The 20,364-nt window shown below is 42.9% G+C and overlaps 1 protein-coding gene across 2 annotated transcripts in view; it reads left to right on the plus strand.

Moving 5' to 3' along the window:
* The window catches only part of LOC128697255 (aminoacylase-1-like), a 229,208-nt gene that overhangs the window by 193,102 nt on the left and 15,742 nt on the right, over window positions 1-20,364 (plus strand). The window contains exon 4 of one of the 2 annotated variants that reach the window (XM_070104199.1): window positions 8,679-10,340. The exons of the other annotated variant lie outside the window; for it this stretch is intronic. Coding sequence (XP_069960300.1) covers window positions 8,679-9,256 — 578 coding nt within the window. The 3' untranslated portion in view covers window positions 9,257-10,340. Of the gene's footprint in view, window positions 1-8,678; window positions 10,341-20,364 lie in introns of those variants that run through there. 2 annotated transcript variants of the gene reach the window in all.

The following is a 20,364-nucleotide window of genomic DNA, read 5'->3' on the forward strand; positions in this document are numbered from 1 at the left end:
AATTGAATGTTAAATTGTTAAAAGGGGAGGAGAATAGGAAATCTTTTGAGTGTTTTTGGGAGGGTTTGTTAGCAGGGGCTCCTGGGGATGGAGACTTGGTTAGGTGGTGGGATGTGGTGGCTAAGAAACATATTCGGGATTACTATGTTCGGCTTGGGAGGGAAAGTAATCAACTTTTATATGGGCTTCAGGGGTATTTAGAAGGACAGTTACGCAATTGTTATGTGGGTGATGGTGCGAGATACCCTGTGGAGGAAATAGAGGATTTAAAGCAACGTATCAAGGGTTTGCATAATGATCGATTTGATGGTGCACGTGTGGCTGGAGGGTTGGAGGAGGTTCTCTACGGGGATCGGCCTTCGGCGTGTGCGTTAAGGGGACAGCAGAAGAGGAGGGCAGCCACGGAGATGATGGGATTAACAGTTCATGTGGGGATGGGAGGGTATAGGGAAAGGCAGGTATTGATGTCGACTGAAGGTATGAGTGGATATATTGATGCATGGTTTAGGTCATATGCACAACATGTGGGTATACGAGATGATGCTTTAAGGGAAATGGGTGGTTATGTGCAATGCGAGCTTGATGGTAGAGATAGGGAGACTTTGGAAGGACAGATTACGGAAGGGGAAATTTGGCGAGCTATAGCAGGTGCAAGTTTAGGTAAGGCACCGGGTGTAGACGGGTTGCCTAATGATTTTTATGTTAAGAACTGGGAAGTATTGAGGAGATTTTTAGTCAGATTGTTCAATGTAATGAAGGAAGATGGGGCAATGGGTGAGCAGCAAAGGACTGCTGTTGTTGTATTAGTGCCGAAGGGTGGACAGACCACGGTAGAAGATTACCGTGCAATATCGCTTATGTGCGGTGATTATAAGTTATTTGCAAGGGTATTAGGGAACAGAATCAAACAGGTTTTAGGTAAAGTAATTGATAGAGGACAATATGGCATACCGGGTAGATCAATGTATGAAGGGCATGGAGCTATTAGGAGTTTTTTAGAGCATAGGGGGGAGGGGGGAGGGGGTGTTTTGACTCTGGATTGGAGAGCTGCTTATGATAGCGTAGAAAGGGATGCATTATGGAGTTTTATGCGTTGGTTGGGTTTCGGGAGGGAAATTGTTTCTTGGGCAAAAACTTTGTATCTGGGTGCAGTTATGAGAATACAGGTTAATGGACGACTAGGTGATAGCATACAGATGGGAAGGGGTTTGCGACAGGGATGCCCTCTGTCGCAAATTTTGTTTGCATGTCTTCAGGTACCCTTTTATAGGGCAGTTAGGTGGAGTATAGCGAGAGAGAGGGTTGGTGTTGCACGTGAAGGGGAAGCGGGTATAGTGGGTTACGTGGATGATACAACTGTCTTGGTGAGGGATGTGAGGGATTTACATAAGGTAGGAAGGGTGATAGACGTTTTTGGTGAGGCTACGGGGATGAAAATTAATGTAGTAAAGTCCAAGTATTTGGATCTAGGGGATAGCGTACATAATGGTGAGACTGTTGAGGGTGGGTGGCGTGTGGTAGATCAGCTGTTGATATGTGGGATAGTGTATATGCGGAATGATAGGGATGCACAAGAGGCAAATTCGAGGCGCACCGTGGATGGAGTTTTGAAAAGATTGGGAGGCTTGAGGGCAGAGCAATTATCGTTGCATCAAAGGGGTATAGTCACAAATGTCCTGTTGTATAGCAAGTTATGGCAAGTGGTGGCAATATATCCGTTACGACGGTGTGAGGTGCAACGGTTGCAACTGCGGGTATTCAGATTTATATGGGGATCGGGTTGTGACTGGCTAAGTAGAGGGGTGGTGTCGCTTCCCGTTAGCCAGGGGAGGCTGGGGCTTATACCTCTTGAGAAGCGTATGTTGAGTGTGTTTCTGAAAAGGGGGTTTGTGAGGGAGGGGGTGAGCGGGGGGGGGGCCTTGAAAGACTGCGCATGGATATGCAACGGTGGTGGAGGGGTAGGGATATAATGTTTGGGGAGGCTATGTTGCGAGTTTTACTGAAGATAAGGGATCCGAAACAGCTTAAATTGAAGGTTCTTGAGAGGGTGGGGGGTGGGTCTGTGGTGGCGGCAGTTGAGGGTGTATACCCTGTGTATGCATGGGGTTCTGTATGGAAATGTCTTCAACAACTACGTGTAAAACCAAGTGTCAGGGAGGTTATGTTTAGGTTTTTACATGGGATCTTGCCGTCTGGGGTTGTGTTATTTAATAGGAGATTAAGGGAGGGTGGGGAGTGCAAAGCGTGTGGATGTCCGGAAACCATATTTCACGCTGTGTACTTTTGTACTTGTTTAGAAGATGTGAGGGTCTGGCTAAGTAGGGTAGTTAGGTTAGTGGGTGGGGAAGGATTACAGGTGTTGCGGGTGTTAAGTTTAGATATAGGTGGGGGGAGTCAGCAGGTGGTGAATGCGGTTGCGTATGTGGTCACTGATTTTATTTATATTTCTTGGGCAATGAGGGAGGTGGGAGTCGAGGAAAGGATAAGAGTGTTAGGGGCCACGATGTATAGAACAAAGTGCCGCAATAGGGATCTTTATGGGGGAAGATGGGAGACAGCATTTACTGAAGGTTATCGTAGATTCAGGTTGAAGGATTTAAGAGATTTAAGTGTAAAGTAAGGGGTTGCGGCGGGCTAGTTTTCTTGAGTATGGAAATGTGTATAGATGTTAGCGTGTGTGGTATGTTTGGTAATATAATAAATAAGCTTCTTTTGTGATGTGAGTTTGGTCTGGGTAGTTGTGTAAGATATGTTTTTCACATTGTTTTTCAGAAGGTATTGAATATAATATGTAAGTAGTGTTGTTACACTACATTGTGTGTAAGTGTGAGAGGGTACATCTCACAGTATTTGTGTGTTTGAAGGTTTGAGGTGATACAAGGCATGATCTAAGTATGTTTGGTTTTTCTTTTTGTCCTCAAAGGTGTTATACAAAGATAATACTGTGGTTTATGTGATGTGTAGGTTTATAGGTATTCAACACATGCTTGTTGTATGTTCCCTTTTCGATACTTTGTTTTAATTGTCATTTCAATGTACTTTGTATAGTATTATACAACGGTATTGTTCTTTGCCATATGAAGTGTTTTTTTTTTTTTTAGGTTATGTTCTAGGTTTTTGTATGTTGAGATGTACTTATAGGCTGTCAGCACCCTGATATTGGTTCTTCATGGCTATGTTCTTGACGTAAGTTTTGGCTGTATGGTATACAGATATATCTAGCCAGTTTATAGACGCATTCCTTTTGTGTCTGAGATTTTTGTGTACAGGTTTATTGTAACTGTAATGAGTCGGTTTTGAGATCTAAGCTGTTTTCGTTGTATGTTTATTTGTATTTTGGTATATGTAAATCTGTAATGTTAGGGATAAGTATGTAGATGTTCTAGTAGGATTATGATGTTAGGTTTTGGTTTATTGATTAATGAGAAGGTTGGAAGTAATTTTTTTTTTTTATATTTTATTTAAAACTCAGGTACAAAATATATGGGTACATAATCAATATGTAACAAGATACAGGCAGTGAACAACAATCAACTGTGACTACACAGTACTGAAGAAGCACATATATAATGACAGAACTGGCTGCTGCACTCAAATCAAACACCGCTTGTACGTACTGTGCTTCACATGAAAAGGTGGTCATATATACATATATATACATATATATATATATATATATATATATATATATATATATATATATATATATATATATAAATATATACACACATACATATATATATATATACATATATATACACATATACATACATATATATATATATATGTATATATATATATACATACACATACACACATACAACCCACCCAGTAAAGCTTACACTCCCCCCCCATGAAAACGTGCCACTTTCACCTTAAATACACAGTGACAAAACTCTTATACATACACATTTGCAAAAGCATTAAAAACTTCAATGACAATATATATATAAACACAATCCAGCCAGCTAAACGGCTGACACTATAATACAAGGAATGTCTGAACCTGATGGCTCACATCCACCATAGAACACAATCCACCCTACCCTCATATACCCTATGGCAATAATTAATATCGTGCACGGGGGGGGATTTAAGACACTACCGCTGACACTTCAACCCCCCCCCCCCCCCCCCACATGCCTAGTAACTGTGTCTGCCATCACCACTCATAACCACTAACAGTTCTTGATAGTAATTAGCATCTTATATATCACCCTAAAAACACGCTACACACATAACCTACCACAATAATAATAAATTTACACATTATTCCCTCCTTCAGACAGATTATTTACACTGCCGGAGATAATCTATACATCACATCCTACAGAGAATGGACAACATTAGACATCTAAAATATGACATGTGTATCACATGACCTGCTATTGCAGAGATTACTTAAACTCCTACCCCCCCCCCAAATGAAAAAATTGACCAGTTTCACCTGGCAATACACAAGATCAAAAACTCATTCACTTGAACATATATAATGAAAATGTGAAAAAAAAAAAAAAACATCTGTAACAATATATAAGCAAAAACAGCCCAGGCAAGATCTTACATTATATACAATACCAAAACGTTCCACTAGTTAAAAAACAGGTATGAAACCTCATTATTATGACAAGTTACATTGCTCCATCGACACCATGCCTAACCCTTCTAGGGTACGGTAGGTGCCTGAGCCCGAGCCTTTAGCTCATAAAACTGTCATTCCCATTAGCCCCCTTGGGGCGGGGATGGCAGACCAATGAGGCCTAGCTTGTGGCTAGGCCTGGGGACAGTTGGTCCCAAAGATGAGGAGGTACTTGTGCCTCCTCCCATGGGAGACTTAGGTCTCAGACACTCCCTAAAGCGGGAGCCAAGGCCGGGCCACCACTTGGAAAAGGCCCGGGCCGGGAGAATTACCGGCAAATCTTTAATAATAAAATAATAATTACATTGCTCATATATAGGTAGACATGTATAATTACAGGTTAAAATATGCTTATATACTAACATGCTTATGTACATCCTTACAAAACATGAAGGAATCCTTAGATAAATTATAATCATCGGTGTTCACAATAACACCAAGACATTACATTGAATATCACATTGAATATCACCTCAACATCCTTTCCTCACACAATTCCACACACACTCACACATTCGTCCTCTGCAACACCCCCCCCCCCCCTGGGAAGGCCAGCCCGTTCTTGCCCCTGACCACTTATAAAGACCATCAATCCCTCAAAAGAAAGTCCCTGTAGCCCTCCGAGAAATCCCTCTCCCACCTCCTACCATATATTTCCCTGTTGCGACACTTTGTTCTATAAAAGGATGCTGCTATGGCCATCCTACGTTCCTCCGCCCCTTTGTCTCTCGTTGCCCATGATACATACACAAAATCAACCATTAAGTAAGCCACTGCCCTTTGAACCTTTACCCCAACCCCACCTACATCTAAACTAAGCGCTCTCAAAATCGACAACCCTTTCCCCCCCACATACCGGATTACTTTCCCTAACCATTCCCGCACAATCCCTAGGCTTTCACAAAAATAAACTACATGAAAAGCTGATTCATCTACCCCACAAACCTGACACACCCCACCCTCCCTTATTCGGCTATTTCGTAAAACAACCCCAGACGGCAATATTCCGTGAAGAAACCTATACATTACCTCCCTCACGCGAGGCCGGATACGTAACCCTTTTAATTGGCCCCAAATGTCTTCCCATGCTTACATCGGGTACACTCCTTCCGTTGCCACTACCACCCTAGGCCATATCTTCCTCTCCATGGACCCTACCCGCATGTTTCTCGGCTCTCTGACCATCATCAATAGACGCAACAACTCCTCACCATCTCTCAAATCTTGTCCCTTCCACCATCTCCGAAGATCTCCCTGCAGCATCCCCAACCCTCCACTCCCTTCCCCCAGAGCCCTTAGCAACCCATGTTTCACATATACACACTTCAACCTTCTTTCCAAATGAATTAACCCCAGCCCTCCCAAGGCCACCGGAAGTGTTACCACCTCTCTTTTCAACCAATCGCATCCCGAACCCCAGATAAAACGGAAAACTCTGCTCAACAATCTCCGGACATCCCCATACACCAAAGGGTACAAAGCTGCCACATGCCATATTTTACTGTACAAAAGCACATTGACCACAATGACCCTCTGGTGTAGCGTAAGATGTGTCGGCCTCAATCCTGACAATCTTCCCAATACCCTATCTACCACACCCTTTGAATTATTCTCCCTCGCCATCTGAGCATTACCCATATACACAACTCCACAAATTTTCACCCGGTCCACGACACTCCACCTCACCCCCCCACCCCCGCCCTCCTGCCCATCCCATTCACCCAATATCATGAGCTTAGATTTATGCACATTCACTGCCATACCTGTTGCCATCCCAAAAACGTCTATAACTCTCTCCAGACCCTCCAATCCCTCCCTCCCACTCACTAGGACAGTTGTGTCATCAACGTAACCTATGATACTGGGACTCCCACCTCGTATGTCCTCCCTTACCCCCTCCTGTATGCACCTTTCCACTGCCCTATAAAACGGATTCTGTAAACATGCAAATAATATTTGTGACAACGGGCAACCTTGCCTCAATCCCCTGCCCATTTTCACATGAAACCCCACCCTCCCATTTATCTGTACACACATCCCAGCTTCCCGATATAAAGTACGTGCCCAATTCACAATGTCCTCCCCAAACCCTTGCCACTCCATGATTCTCCACAGAGAATCCCTCTCGACACTGTCATATGCCGTTCTCCAATCCAACGCCAATACCCCACGTTGCCCCTCTTGTGGACCCTCAATAAACCTTCTAATAACCGAATGCCCCTCATACATTGATCTCCCCGGAATCCCATATTGACCCCTCACTATTACCTTTCCAATTATCTTTTTTATACGATTACCTAAAATTTTTGCAAAAAGTTTGTAGTCTGCACACATGAGTGATATCCGGTAATCTCTCACTGTGCACTGACTTTCACCCTTTGGCACCAAAACTACTAGTGCTGTCGCCTGCAAAGGTCCCAACGCACCCCTCTCTTTTATGATATTAAATAATTGCACCAAAAAATCTTTTAATACTCCCCAATGCTCTATGTAAAACTCCGCAGGCAGCCCATCTATCCCCGGTGCCTTACCCCTGCTCATACTCATTAAAGCCGTCCACACCTCTTCCTCCACAATAGGCCCCTGTAACTGTTCCCTGTCGTCCCTGTCCAGCACACTCTGCACCCATCCCCCTGTCTCTCTTAAAGCCCCCTCTCTCACACCCACACTCCTCATATGTGCACTAAGCCAAGAATCAACATACCCTCCCATCCCCTCCATTGTCACCAAATCTTGTCCCTCCCTATACCCTTCTATGTCCTCAAGAACTCTCAAACCCACCATTTCCATTGCAACGCGCCGGCGCCCCTGCCCTCGCAGGACACACGCCGATGGTCTATCACCCCACATGACCTCCTCCAACCCCCCCTAAAACCCTTGCCGCATCAAACCTCTCATTTTGCACTTTCATTAGGCGTTCCTTCACTCCTTCTATATCAGCCACAGGGGCTCCCATCCCCCCCCTTCCTCTCTCATGATACTCCCTTAACTGCCCCTCAAGATACCTAATAAGCCCATAAGCCAACTGATTCTCGTGCCTTCCCTGTCGGACATAGAACTCTCGAATCCTCGTCTTCGCCGTCACATCCCACCATCTCAACACATCCCCATTGACTTCCATCCCTTCCCATAAGCCTTTCCACCATTGTGCAAATAGGACCCTCCCCTCAACATCTTGAAGGAACCGAACATTCAATTTCCAATAACTCTTATACCTGTTCGGCCGCCCCTCCCATCCCAAATCCACCAAAACACCTCTATGATCAGAAAAAAAGACATCCAAAACCCTTACACTCCACACCACAGCTTTCCTTGTCACGTATATCCTGTCCAGCCGTGCAGCATACCCCTGTCTCACAAAGGTGTGCTGCACCTCCCACACTGCCCCCCCTCTACATCCACCAACCCCACCCCGGTTAACAGGTCCCTCAGAACGCCAGAACAATATCCTGCTCCCCTAGGTTCCACATCCTTGCGGCGTATAACGCAATTCCAGTCCCCTCCCACCACAGCTTATGCTGGAAGCGACCTTAAGTGATACACCAACACTTCACGTACAAACTCATTCTTCACTCGACTGTCCCCCTCCGCCGGACCATAAACACACACAAAAGACATCTTATCTCTTCCCCATGTCCCATCCACTCTTATAACCCTCCCCTCACCCCCCTCCTCACAATGATGTACAGTAAACGGGCTAGCCTCCCTCACCAAAATAGCCACTCCTCCTTTCAATCTCGTTGAGTGTGCCGTATATACAGTATACCCCTCAATCATCAACATACAACCCGGCTTGTGGTTGTGCTCTTGCACAAACACTACATCTACACCATACCTAATGAGCATCTCATGAAACCATTCACACTTCCTAGAATTTTTCAGACCATTAACATTTATAGAGAGACTCTTGAATTTGTCAATGGAGGTTTGCCTTTACGTATTGCACCACCTTTATCCCCCTTCCCCTTTATACGCCCTTGATCTTCAATCACCATTCTGTGATCTGTTTTCACATGCCCCTTGCCCCTGGACCCCACAGGTCCATGCTCAACCACTTCAGCCCACACCTTTTTGCCCGAACGCTGTGCCGGAGTGAGCACATCCACATCGTCCACGTCCGAGGGCACTGCCGCTCTCTTCCGTGACACTCGAGCCTTTCTTCCCGCCTCCACCTGGAAGCCATCCCCGTGCACTTCCGCCACCACCGTGCCAATTTGCAACCCAGCCTCAACCTGGGTCTCTGACATGCCTCCCCCCCTCTCACCACCTGGAACCCCAGCAGCATCCAGGGCTCCCACAAGCCCCTCAACTATGACCTCTCCTGGGGTCCCTAACAGGTCGTGGAGGACTGAATCAATGGTAGCCTCCACTGCCCTGTCCTCACCCAGTGACACCACATCTTTGGTCTCCGGTGCCTGCCCGGCAGTGCATGTCTCTCTCGGAAGAGTTACACACTCTTCCTCCCTCAAGGCCTCCTCGACCTCCACACTCCAAGCCTTGTTCAAGGAAACCGACTCAGGTCGTGCCAAATCCAACGTCTCAAGGTCCTCTGATGCCTCCTTATGCTGCTCCTTCGCTTGTGTACCCTGTTGTTTAACACACTGCGCAGCAATGTGATCATAGGCACCGCATAATCGACAGGTACGTTGTTGCCCTGCGTAAGTCACCATTACTTGAGTCCTGAAGTCTTCTAGGAAAATATAGGAAGGAATAGGATGCCTCAATGTCATTTTTAAGGAAAAACTTCCTTCAGGCATCCCAGAAGACGATCCTTCCTTCCATTTCCCCAATGTCGCCATATGAACAGTCCCAAACTTCTCGAAGACAGCACGTAGGTCTGCCTCATTAGCCTCAAAGGGTACATTTCTTATCTTCACCCACGTATAATGGCAGGACACATCATGTAGCCTTACCGTCACTGCAGGATTCACTGGTACACAAAGATCTTGGAACCTGGCGACTATGTCCTCATATACACTTGCATTGAGAAACTTCACAAAAATTCTATATGCCCCGTTCAAGGCTACACCATACAGCTCTTCGTTGGCAATGCCGTATGTGTCCCTGATGATGGCAGGTAATAAAACTTGAGCAGAGTGGGCATGCACAGCCCCACGCACCACTTCTATGCCGACAGTGTTTACCCTTCTTCTTGCCGGCTGCGCCATTTTGAGAAAACCAAGTTGTCACCGGCTGACAGCAGAGGGCAGGCTCAGCTCACGTCCGCTCGTCCCAAAGGTTGAGCGACGAAATCACCCTGGAAGTAATTGTTACATTTTCTTGTATATATTCTTTTCAATTGTAATGAGCCTTTGTCATATGTCAGGTTATGTAAAATTTATATGTAAGTTAAGTTTTGAGTCATTGAATGTTTATATATGTTAGTTCACGACCCTGTTACTGTGTTTATTCGTAGCTATGTTCTTGCCGTAAGTTATTGTTGTATGTTATACAGCAATATCTTGCAAGTATATAGGTGCAATCCATTTGTTAGTTTATTTTGTGTTGGGTTTCTTATGTCAATGGCCGAACCTTCAGGATTGAGATCCATACTGTTTCCTTTTATTTTTATTTTTATGTATACTGTATTGGTTATAAATAAAATATAAAAAAAAAATTCATGCTTGTGCAAACCCAACCCCACCAAAACACTGTACAATAAGACCCCTTGCAAAGTAAACAAAATATAATACAGCATACAAAGATAAAGTTATATATTACAATAACTTAAACAAAAGGCAAACCTAAGCAAAACCAAAACCTCACAATTTATGCCTGTGCATACACAAAACCCCCCACAGCTCTGTACAATAAAACCCCTTGCACAAAGTACACAAATTATAATACAGCATACAAAAAAAATATAATTATACATTACATTAGCTTAAACAGTAGGCAAACCAAGCCTACAATAAACAGTGCAATAACACATACCACAGAAAAAATTGAGCAGGAAACACCCGCAAGTAAAAGACATAACATTATACATACAATAACAGCCCAACCTTTCTGTAACTTGAATTGTTTTTGTTTTTGTTTTATATTTTATTAAAAATTCATATTACAAGATGCAATATAAACATACCATGAAATGGTACATGTTATGACAGAACATTAGAAGTCGTACTACCAGAGTTCACTTAGTGAACATACAAATGTTACCTTAAGATAACCTAACAAACCTACAATCTACCCAGAAATACAGTGTTACATAATCACAAAGATCTTCATAATACACTGATGCTAACATTAATCATCCAACACTTCCACAACCCCCACTACCGGTCCCCACAAAATTACCGTAAATAACCCCCCTACAATCTACCTAGAAACACAGTGTTACATAATGACCCCACTCTACAACAAGTTGAAACCCTGGTCATTCTCACGTGGTTAAACACGATAACAATATGTAACATTAAAAAGTTACATGTGGGTAAAAACAATATCTATATTAAACATTAAAAAAGTTATCATAGCCACTCTCGTGTGGTTAAACACATTATCAAAATTAAACAATAAACAATAAACAAGTTAACATCATAGCCACTCTCGTGTGGTTAAACACATTATCAAAATTAAACAATAAACAATAAACAAGTTAACATCATAGCCACTCTCGTGTGGTTAAACACATTATCAAAATTAAACAATAAACAAGTTAACATCATAGCTACTCTCGTGTGGTTAAACACATTATCAAAATTAAACAATAAACAAGTTAACATCATAGCCACTCTCGTGTGGTTAAACACATTATCAAAATTAAACAATAAACAAGGTAACATCATAGCCACTCTCGTGTGGTTAAACACATTATCAAAATTAAACAATCGATAAGTTAACATCATAGCCACTCTCGTGTGGTTCAACACATTATCAAAGTTAACATCATAGCCACTCTCGTGTGGTTAAACACATTATCAAAATTAAACAATAAACAAGGTAACATCATAGCCACTCTCGTGTGGTTAAACACATTATCAAAATTAAACAATCGATAAGTTAACATCATAGCCACTCTCGTGTGGTTAAACACATTATCAAAATTAAACAATAAACAAGTTAACATCATAGCCACTCTCGTGTGGTTAAACACATTATCAAAATTAAACAATAAACAAGTTAACATCATAGCCACTCTCTTGTGGTTAAACACATTAACAATTTTTTTTTTTTTTTAAATTCCAAGGGTTAGTCATCGTGGTTTTAAGGTTATCCTGTATGCAGTGAACATAACCATAGATTCCAAATTCATCATTCATCTCCCTTCCACTCTATTCATAACCCTCCCACCATCCACACAACAAAGAAGCCTAAACCAACCCACCCTCATGCATCCCCCGGTAGGAGACCAACCCTTTGCCCGCCCCCTGGGTTCATGAGGAGGAGGCCCCCACAGTGAGATTCCGGTAACCCTCCGAAAAGCTAACTACCCACCTCCCCCCATAGACGTGCCTATTCCTACACATAGTTCTATAAAATCTCGCTGCTAACGCTTTTATCCTCAACTCTCCCCTAACCTCCCTCATCCCCCAAGATATATGTAAATAATCCGTCATAACATACATTAAGGCTCTACCCACATCACCCGGCACCCCAGTTACATCCAACATTAAGGCCCTTAGGAATGGCCATTGCCCCCCCCCAAAAATCTGATAACTCTCACCATCCATAACCTCACCCCCTCCAAAGAGGGACAAAAATATACCGCATGAAAAGCCGTTTCGATGTCCCCACAATGCAAGCATGAGTCCTCTCTCACAAGACCCATTCTACACAACACATCCCTAGAGGCCAATATTCCCATCAGAAAACGATATACTAACTCTCGTACCCTCGCTGGTATTCTAAGCAAGCCAAACTTCCTCCATATGCTTATCCAGTCATATGTTGGATATACAGCAAGCCCCTGTAAGACACCCTTGCCCACCACAGCACTCACCATTCGTTTGACCTTTAAAGTGGACACCTGTTTTACATGTAATAAAACCCTCAACATGTCCTCACAATACCTCAAATCCCTTCCACACCACCATTTCCGTGCATCCTCCATTACCCTACCTACCCTGACTCCTCTGTTCCCCCCAGTCCGGATATATCTTTGTTTAATATATAAAGCCATTACTCTATGTCCCAATGACATCAGGCCAAGACCCCCACGTCTCCCCTCCGTCATCACCACGTCCTTGCTCAACCATGCCCTCCCAAACCCCCACACATACCTTAGAACCTTCCTCTGGATTTCTGCAATATCCTCTGCTCTTAAAGGGAACACCTCAGCCACTCCCCACACCTTACTGTAAACCAGAGAGTTGACCACTAAAACTCTCTGCTGTAATGTTACGTCCCTAGCCCTTAAGCCTCCTAGCCTACCCAAAACCCTGCTCGTAACTAATTCCGAATTTATCTTCCTACTCTCCTGCACTTCCGCCATGTACCATATTCCACAAACCTTAATTCTGTCCACTACTGACCATCCCAACCCCTCCCCCAATCTCCCTCCCACCCAATCCCCCACCTCTAATAGTCTCGACTTCATTAAATTAACTCTCATCCCCGTAGCGTCCCCAAAAATCTGAATGATTCCACCAACTTTCCTTAGATCTTCCTCATGCCTTACCAGCACAGTAGTATCATCTACGTACCCCACAATCCCCCCCCGCCCACCCCCCCTAATCCCGTGTTCATTCATCACCTCATCCACCAGCCCATAAAATGGATTCTGTACGCAGGCAAACAATAACTGAGAGAGTGGACAGCCCTGCCTCAAACCTCTCTCCATCAGTACTGGGTCCCCCAACTTACCATTAACCTGTACCCTAATAACTGCTCCCTCATACAAGGTTTGCACCCATCTCACCACCTTCTCCCCCAAACCCAACTGTTCCAAACAAACTTTTAAGAAATCCCTATTCACACAATCATACGCATTAGCCCAATCTAAACCAAGTATTCCCCCTCCGGTGCAGTCCTCAATAAAATCCCTTATGTGACTATGCCCGTCCCTCATACTTCTTCCCGGAATGCCAAACTGTCCCCCATGTACCACTGATCCTAGAACCTTCTTCAGTCTATTGCCCAGAATTTTAGCATAAATTTTATAATCTGCACACATTAAGGATATTGCTCTATAATCATTCAATACTTTCCCATCCTTCTTCTTCGGCACCAACACAACGATCCCTGTTTTCTGGGTCTTCCCCATCCTCCCACTGCTCCACATATGATTCAAGACTTCCACTAACCCATACCTAATGCATTCCCAATAAACTCTATAAAAATCATTCGGTATTCCATCAATGCCCGGCGTCTTACCCTGACTCATCCCGTAAACCGCCTCCCCCACCTCCTCCTCACTAATACTACCCTCCAGCATTTCCCGTTCCTCTTGTCCCAATACAATAGTATTCTGCATAACCCCAACTACCTCCTCACTGACAACTTCCTTGTTCCTCCTCCATTTCTCCCTAAACCAATAATCAGCATAACCACTAATATCATCTGTATCGGTAAGACCTTGACCCACCACATAACCCCCCCCCCATCAGCGACCACGAGATGCACTATGGTAGTCACCATCTGCCTTTCCCTAAATTTTCTCAGGACATAACCTGATGGTCGATCACCCTTTAACACCTCCTCTAATCCTGTCCTAACTCTAATCGTGTTAAACCTTTCATTATGTAATCCTTCAATCCTACTCCTTAAGCCATCCACCTCACCTCGCACATCTCCCCTTCCCCCCCCCCCCCCCCCCGTCGTAAACAGCATTCAGCTGTCCCTCCAGGTAGTTTTGCAAACCATATCTCCACCGTGCCTGTTCCTTTCCACGTTTCCTAAAAAACTCTGCTATACCTGTCTTTGCCCGCATCTCCCACCAGTCAAGCAAATCCATCCCACCATCCCTACCCTCCCAGCAATGTCTCCACCATTCCTCAAAGGATGAGCCCTCATCCCCCTCCTGCAGAAGCCTCACATTCAATTTCCAATACCCAGCATATATGCGTACTATACCATCCACCCGCAGATCAGCTATCACCGCCCTGTGATCCGAAAAACCTACATCGAAAGCCCTCACTCTCTCCACACCAATCCCCTGCATCACATATATCCTATCTAACCTCGCCCCATAATTCCCACGAACGAACGTGTGCTCCACCCCATACTCCCCCCTACCCACCACATCTACAACTCCTACATCCCTTAACACATCCCTTAGCGGACCCAAAACACATCCTGCCCCCCTCGGGGACACATCACCATACCTAATCACACAGTTCCAATCACCTCCAATTACAGTTATGGAAGGTAAACCCCGCAAATAATACAGTAAAACATCACGAACAAAATCAACTTTGACTCCAACATTGTTACATGCCGGCATATATACACCAATGAAACATACTCTCCTCACCCCCCAGTGCCCATCTACCCTTACAACCCTCCCCCCTCCCCCCTCCTCCCAACCCATGACTCGCAATGGGCTGGTCTCCTTGACAGCTACTGCTACCCCTCCTTTTAATTGCAAAGCATTACTGACAAACATTTTATAACCCCTCAAACTCAATTCACTCCCTAACCTATGGTTATGCTCCTGCAAAAAACATACATCCACATCAAACCTTCGTAAAAACCACTCTAACCAAACCCTTTTTACCTCAGTTTTAAGCCCATTGACATTTATTGTGACACACTTGAATTTGCCAGAAGAGGGGGCTTACCCCTATGCCGCTGTATCTTACTCACTTCACCTTTCTCAGTACCTGTACCATTTTTATCCTTTTTTCTAACCTGTCCTCCAGCCCCACCTTGCCCCCCCCCCCCCACTGATCTTCCCTGGTACACCCCCTCCCCTGCTTGCCTTTTCCCCTACAACTACCCATGACTTCTTCCCGGGTCTCTGCCCAGGTGTTAAAACCTCATCGAGGTCAAAAGCACCCGCAGTCCTTTTGCGTGAGTTCTCACTCACACACAAATCTACCTCCTGCACGTCCTCTTGATGGACTTCCACCACCACTTCCCTTTCCTCTCTATCATTCCTCGAACCCTTCACCTGTCCCTGCTGCTCAACCATCAGCTGTATCTCACTTGACTTCTCAGGACCATCCTCCCCAGCCACCGTCTCGTCGAAGAACTCCTGCAGCACCGCTTTCAGCAACTTCTCCTGGTTAGACTCTTCCACGTCCACCCGTCCCTCAGGCGATGGGGGCCCCTCCCCTGTCACCTCCGGGATGGTTACACAGGTACCGACCGTCGATACTTCCCGTTCTACCTCTTCACTCCATCGACCACTCGTCACTGCTTCCTCCTCTCCCAACTCAGGCATCAACTCACATGGTCTCTGCTCCACTGCCAACGTACCAGGAGCCCTGGTAGGCTGCCTTCTAGGACACTGTGCTGCCATATGGTCATATGAGCTACAAAGTCGACAGGTCTTTCTCTGGCCGGCATAGTGTACAAAGACCTGCGTCCTGGACTCCACCAGCATGACATAGGACGGTATAGGCCTAGCCAACGTCATTTTGAGGGTATAAGAGCCCTCAGGTCGTCCCTTATATGGCCCTTCTGTCCATACTCCCATCGTTGCTGAATGAACTTTACCGTAGTTGTTGAAAACCTCCTGTATACTATACACCGTTGCCTCGAAAGGGACATTCCTCACCTTCACCCACGTATAGTACCTGGATACGTCATGCATAACAACGTCCACTGCCGAGTTCACTGTCACCTTCCTCTCCTGGTACTCTTCAACAAGTCTGTCGTAGACGCCGGTATGGTTCAGTTTCAGGAATACTCTGGTCATCCCATTTAAGGCAACGCCATATACTTCCTCGTTGGGGACACCATAGGCGTCCCTGATGATAGCAGGTAGCAATGTATGCATCGTTGCTCCAGTAAGCGTGCCACGTACCAGCTGTATACAAACAGTGTTAATCCGCTGTCCCACTCGGTACGCCATTTTGTCTTCTAGTTGCTAAAGGTCACCACCAGAGGGCAGGTGTAGCTACTAGGCGTGCGTCCTCTCTCCCCGGAGGTCGAGAGACGAATGTATATAATAATTGAACTAGGGGGCAGGGAAGTCATGGGTGAAAACAGGGTCGCCTCCCTGGTAATGGATGACAACAAATGTTCGTGTGTGTGTTGGATGAGTGATGCGTGAGTGAATAATGTATGGACCAAGGGTGCTAGCACCTGTGGAGCTGGCCAGTTTTTTTTTTTTTGTCATGGACTATACACTATTCATATAGTACTCATGTTCCTTCAAGGTAGTAGTGAATGATGGATAAGGTATTCAAGGGGGAGGGGTTTGCCTACATCACTGTGCAGAGTGAAGGTAGGGCAGCATATTGATTGGAAGTGATGGACAGTTGCTTGTCCAGTGTGTTGAAGTATTATGTGTAGATAATACGTATATTATTGTATGTAGAAAGATGGGACTACATGCAAGTTGGACTTGTACTATGAGAATTACTCTCTAACGCCTGATATGTGAAGGCTGATTGATCAACTGTGATCCAATCAAATTAGATTTATTATGTTGTTGTTATCTATGTACATAGCAGTCTTAAGTAATATTATTATTATGTTATCTATGTACATAGCAGTCTTAAGTCATATTATTATGTTGTTATCTATATACATAGCAGTCTTAAGTCATATTATTATGTTGTTATCTATGTACATAGCAGTCTTAAGTCATATTATTATGTTGTTATCTATGTACATAGCAGTCTTAAGTCATATTATTATGTTGTTATCTATGTACATAGCAGTCTTAAGTCATATTATTATGTTGTTATCTATGTACATAGCAGTCTTAAGTCATATTATTATGTTGTTATCTATGTACATAGCAGTCTTAAGTCATATTATTATGTTGTTATCTATGTACATAGCAGTCTTAAGTCATATTATTATGTTGTTATCTATGTACATAACAGTCTTAAGTCATATTATTATGTTGTTATCTATGTACATAGCAGTCTTAAGTCATATTATTATGTTGTTATCTATGTACATAACAGTCTTAAGTCATATTATTATGTTGTTATCTATGTACATAGCAGTCTTAAGTCTTATTATTATGTTGTTATCTATGTACATAGCAGTCTTAAGTCATATTATTATGTTGTTATCTATGTACATAGCAGTCTTAAGTCATATTATTATGTTGTTATCTATGTACATAGCAGTCTTAAGTCATATTATTATGTTGTTATCTATGTACATAGCAGTCTTAAGTCATATTATTATGTTGTTATCTATGTACATAGCGGTCTTAAGTCATATTATTATGTTGTTATCTATGTACATAGCAGTCTTAAGTCATATTATTATGTTGTTATCTATGTACATAGCAGTCTTAAGTCATATTATTATGTTGTTATCTATGTACATAGCAGTCTTAAGTCTTATTATTATGTTGTTATCTATGTACATATCAGTCTTAAGTCATATAATGTGAGTTGTGTTTAGGTGCAGTTGTCACAAAAATTTTGTTTTGTTTTATCTGTGTTAGGGAAGTATGTGGAATTTTTTGCGTGTAGCCGCTACATGGCTGCGGTTTATACTTTATACCTTTGTATTCTGTGATGTTTTTCATAATATTAAGTTTTTATTTATATACTGTGTTAAATGAATAGAGTTTACATGCTAAGATAATTGCACATAAGTTGCCTTTGGGAGTTAACATTGTTGCAACCTTCTTAGAAAATTAAACTTTTGAGGTTTTTTCTTTCACCAGGTTGAGGTGTCATTGTGTTAAGTAATGACATGTATCCCATTTAAATGTTATTAATATTTTTGTGTCCAAGATGTTACTGCATCACTCATGTATCCTTTAATGTTAAGTCTTCACAGGTATATAACTCTGGTATAACTGGGTGTATATGGTGTGTGGTGTTAGGGTGTCAGAACACTTTTGTCTGTTGTAATCATTTTTGTAAGGGTAAATTGGGAATTTGTGATTTAAGTCATTTGTGTACCTTTTAATATAATTTCCACCTTGTATTGTAATGTTAATAAAATATAAAAAAAAAAAGTTCCCTTGATGGGGAAGGTGTAAATAGCAGTTTAAATATATCACATTTATTAATGTATAACCTATAAATTATATAACATGTATATTGTTTGGTAGCGTGTTATATTCCGCTTGTTCTGCTCTTGCAATTGAATTTTAACATTTCATGAGAACGTATTCCTTTCACTATAGTTCCTTGAAGCACTGAGTTTTTTTTTGTTTTTTTTTTTGCCATTTTGTAACGTGTTCCTGCAACAGTTAAGATAGTTTGCAGTATTACCTATTATGTAAACATGTGTGGATGAGGATTAGTTCTCTAAATTAATATTTTTGTATATATTTGTATGTAATATTAGATAGGCACGTGCTAGAAGGCACAGTGATAGTATAGTCTTGTGGAATGTGTGTTACGTTTTGGTAAGTTTGTATGTAGTGTGTTAGATGTTATAAGGAGTTTAGTGTTGTTATCTTACTAAAATTATGATAGACCATTTGGATAATACTTATTCATGTCCTAGTCTTGAGTTCTTTAAAATATGTACACAACCCAGTATTTTTTTTTTTTTTTTTTATTCGCCGGTGTTCTCCCGGCCCGGGTCTTTTCCAAGTAGTGGTGACCCAGTATTGTACCGCTAATGTAGCATGTGATGTATTATCTTGCATTCTGAGCGTGAACTTCCCGTTATGTAATGTTGTTTTGAAAGTTTGTATTTCATGGTTGTCAACATTAATAATTGATATTATATATTGTAGGTGTATATTCTTCTGCTTATGAAAGTGTACCAACTCTTGGTAAATACTCATTAAGGTTTTGATGAGGTCAGGGCATGACCATTAATTAGGATAATTAATGTTCGTTATTTAGAATGGGGACTGTACATATGTTAAGCTTGTCGAGGAGCCTTGAAACTCGTTCATTCTTGCCTAACACCGTGTCGTGCTGTGGGGTGAGCTGAGTAAAGTACAATTAGTGTCACACTCCTATTTAAATCTCGACAATGGCAGATGAGAATTCAACAGAGTCTGGTTCAGTGTCAGCAAAATTAAAACGATCAGCGGCGGCATACAAAGGACATCTGAACAGAATGCGCAACAGGTGCAAGGCTACTAGCCAACACAATAAAGTAGACTGCGATGATTTGCAAGACTGCTTGAAGCATTTGGGGGAAAAAAGGGAAGCCTACGAACGAGCATTCTCAGCATATGAGCTACAGGCTGTTGAGGATGGTGAATCCCAGGATAGTCTTCGGCAGGCTCAGGACGAATTCACCAAGGATGATGTAGATTGTCACCAGGAGATGAATACGTACAAAGATAAGTTAAGCACATTAAAGGCTAGTAAGCCAAGTGAGGTGTCGAACACCGCAGGTACCACGAGCAGCCACACACCTGTCAATATGTTGCCCAGGTTGCCCCAGTTGAATTTACCGACATTTGACGTGGCCCTAACAGACTATATTGCTTTCTGGAATCAGTTTAAGGACTCCATTATATTGACTCTACTCTGAATCAAAATGTACACTGTTAGCTCTCAAACCTCAACTGAATTGTATATTGATGTAAAAGCTTAACCCAGCAATTTCCTGTACAACGTCAGCAAATAATTACAGGACTTAAGCTAGTCTCTGGTGTAAATCACAAATCTCACATTAAAATGTGTCAAAGACAATGAAAATCACACAATAAAAATGCAGTCTTTACA

This window comes from Cherax quadricarinatus, chromosome 89 (assembly GCF_038502225.1).
Source record: "Cherax quadricarinatus isolate ZL_2023a chromosome 89, ASM3850222v1, whole genome shotgun sequence".
In the NCBI taxonomy this organism is placed as follows: domain Eukaryota; kingdom Metazoa; phylum Arthropoda; class Malacostraca; order Decapoda; family Parastacidae; genus Cherax; species Cherax quadricarinatus.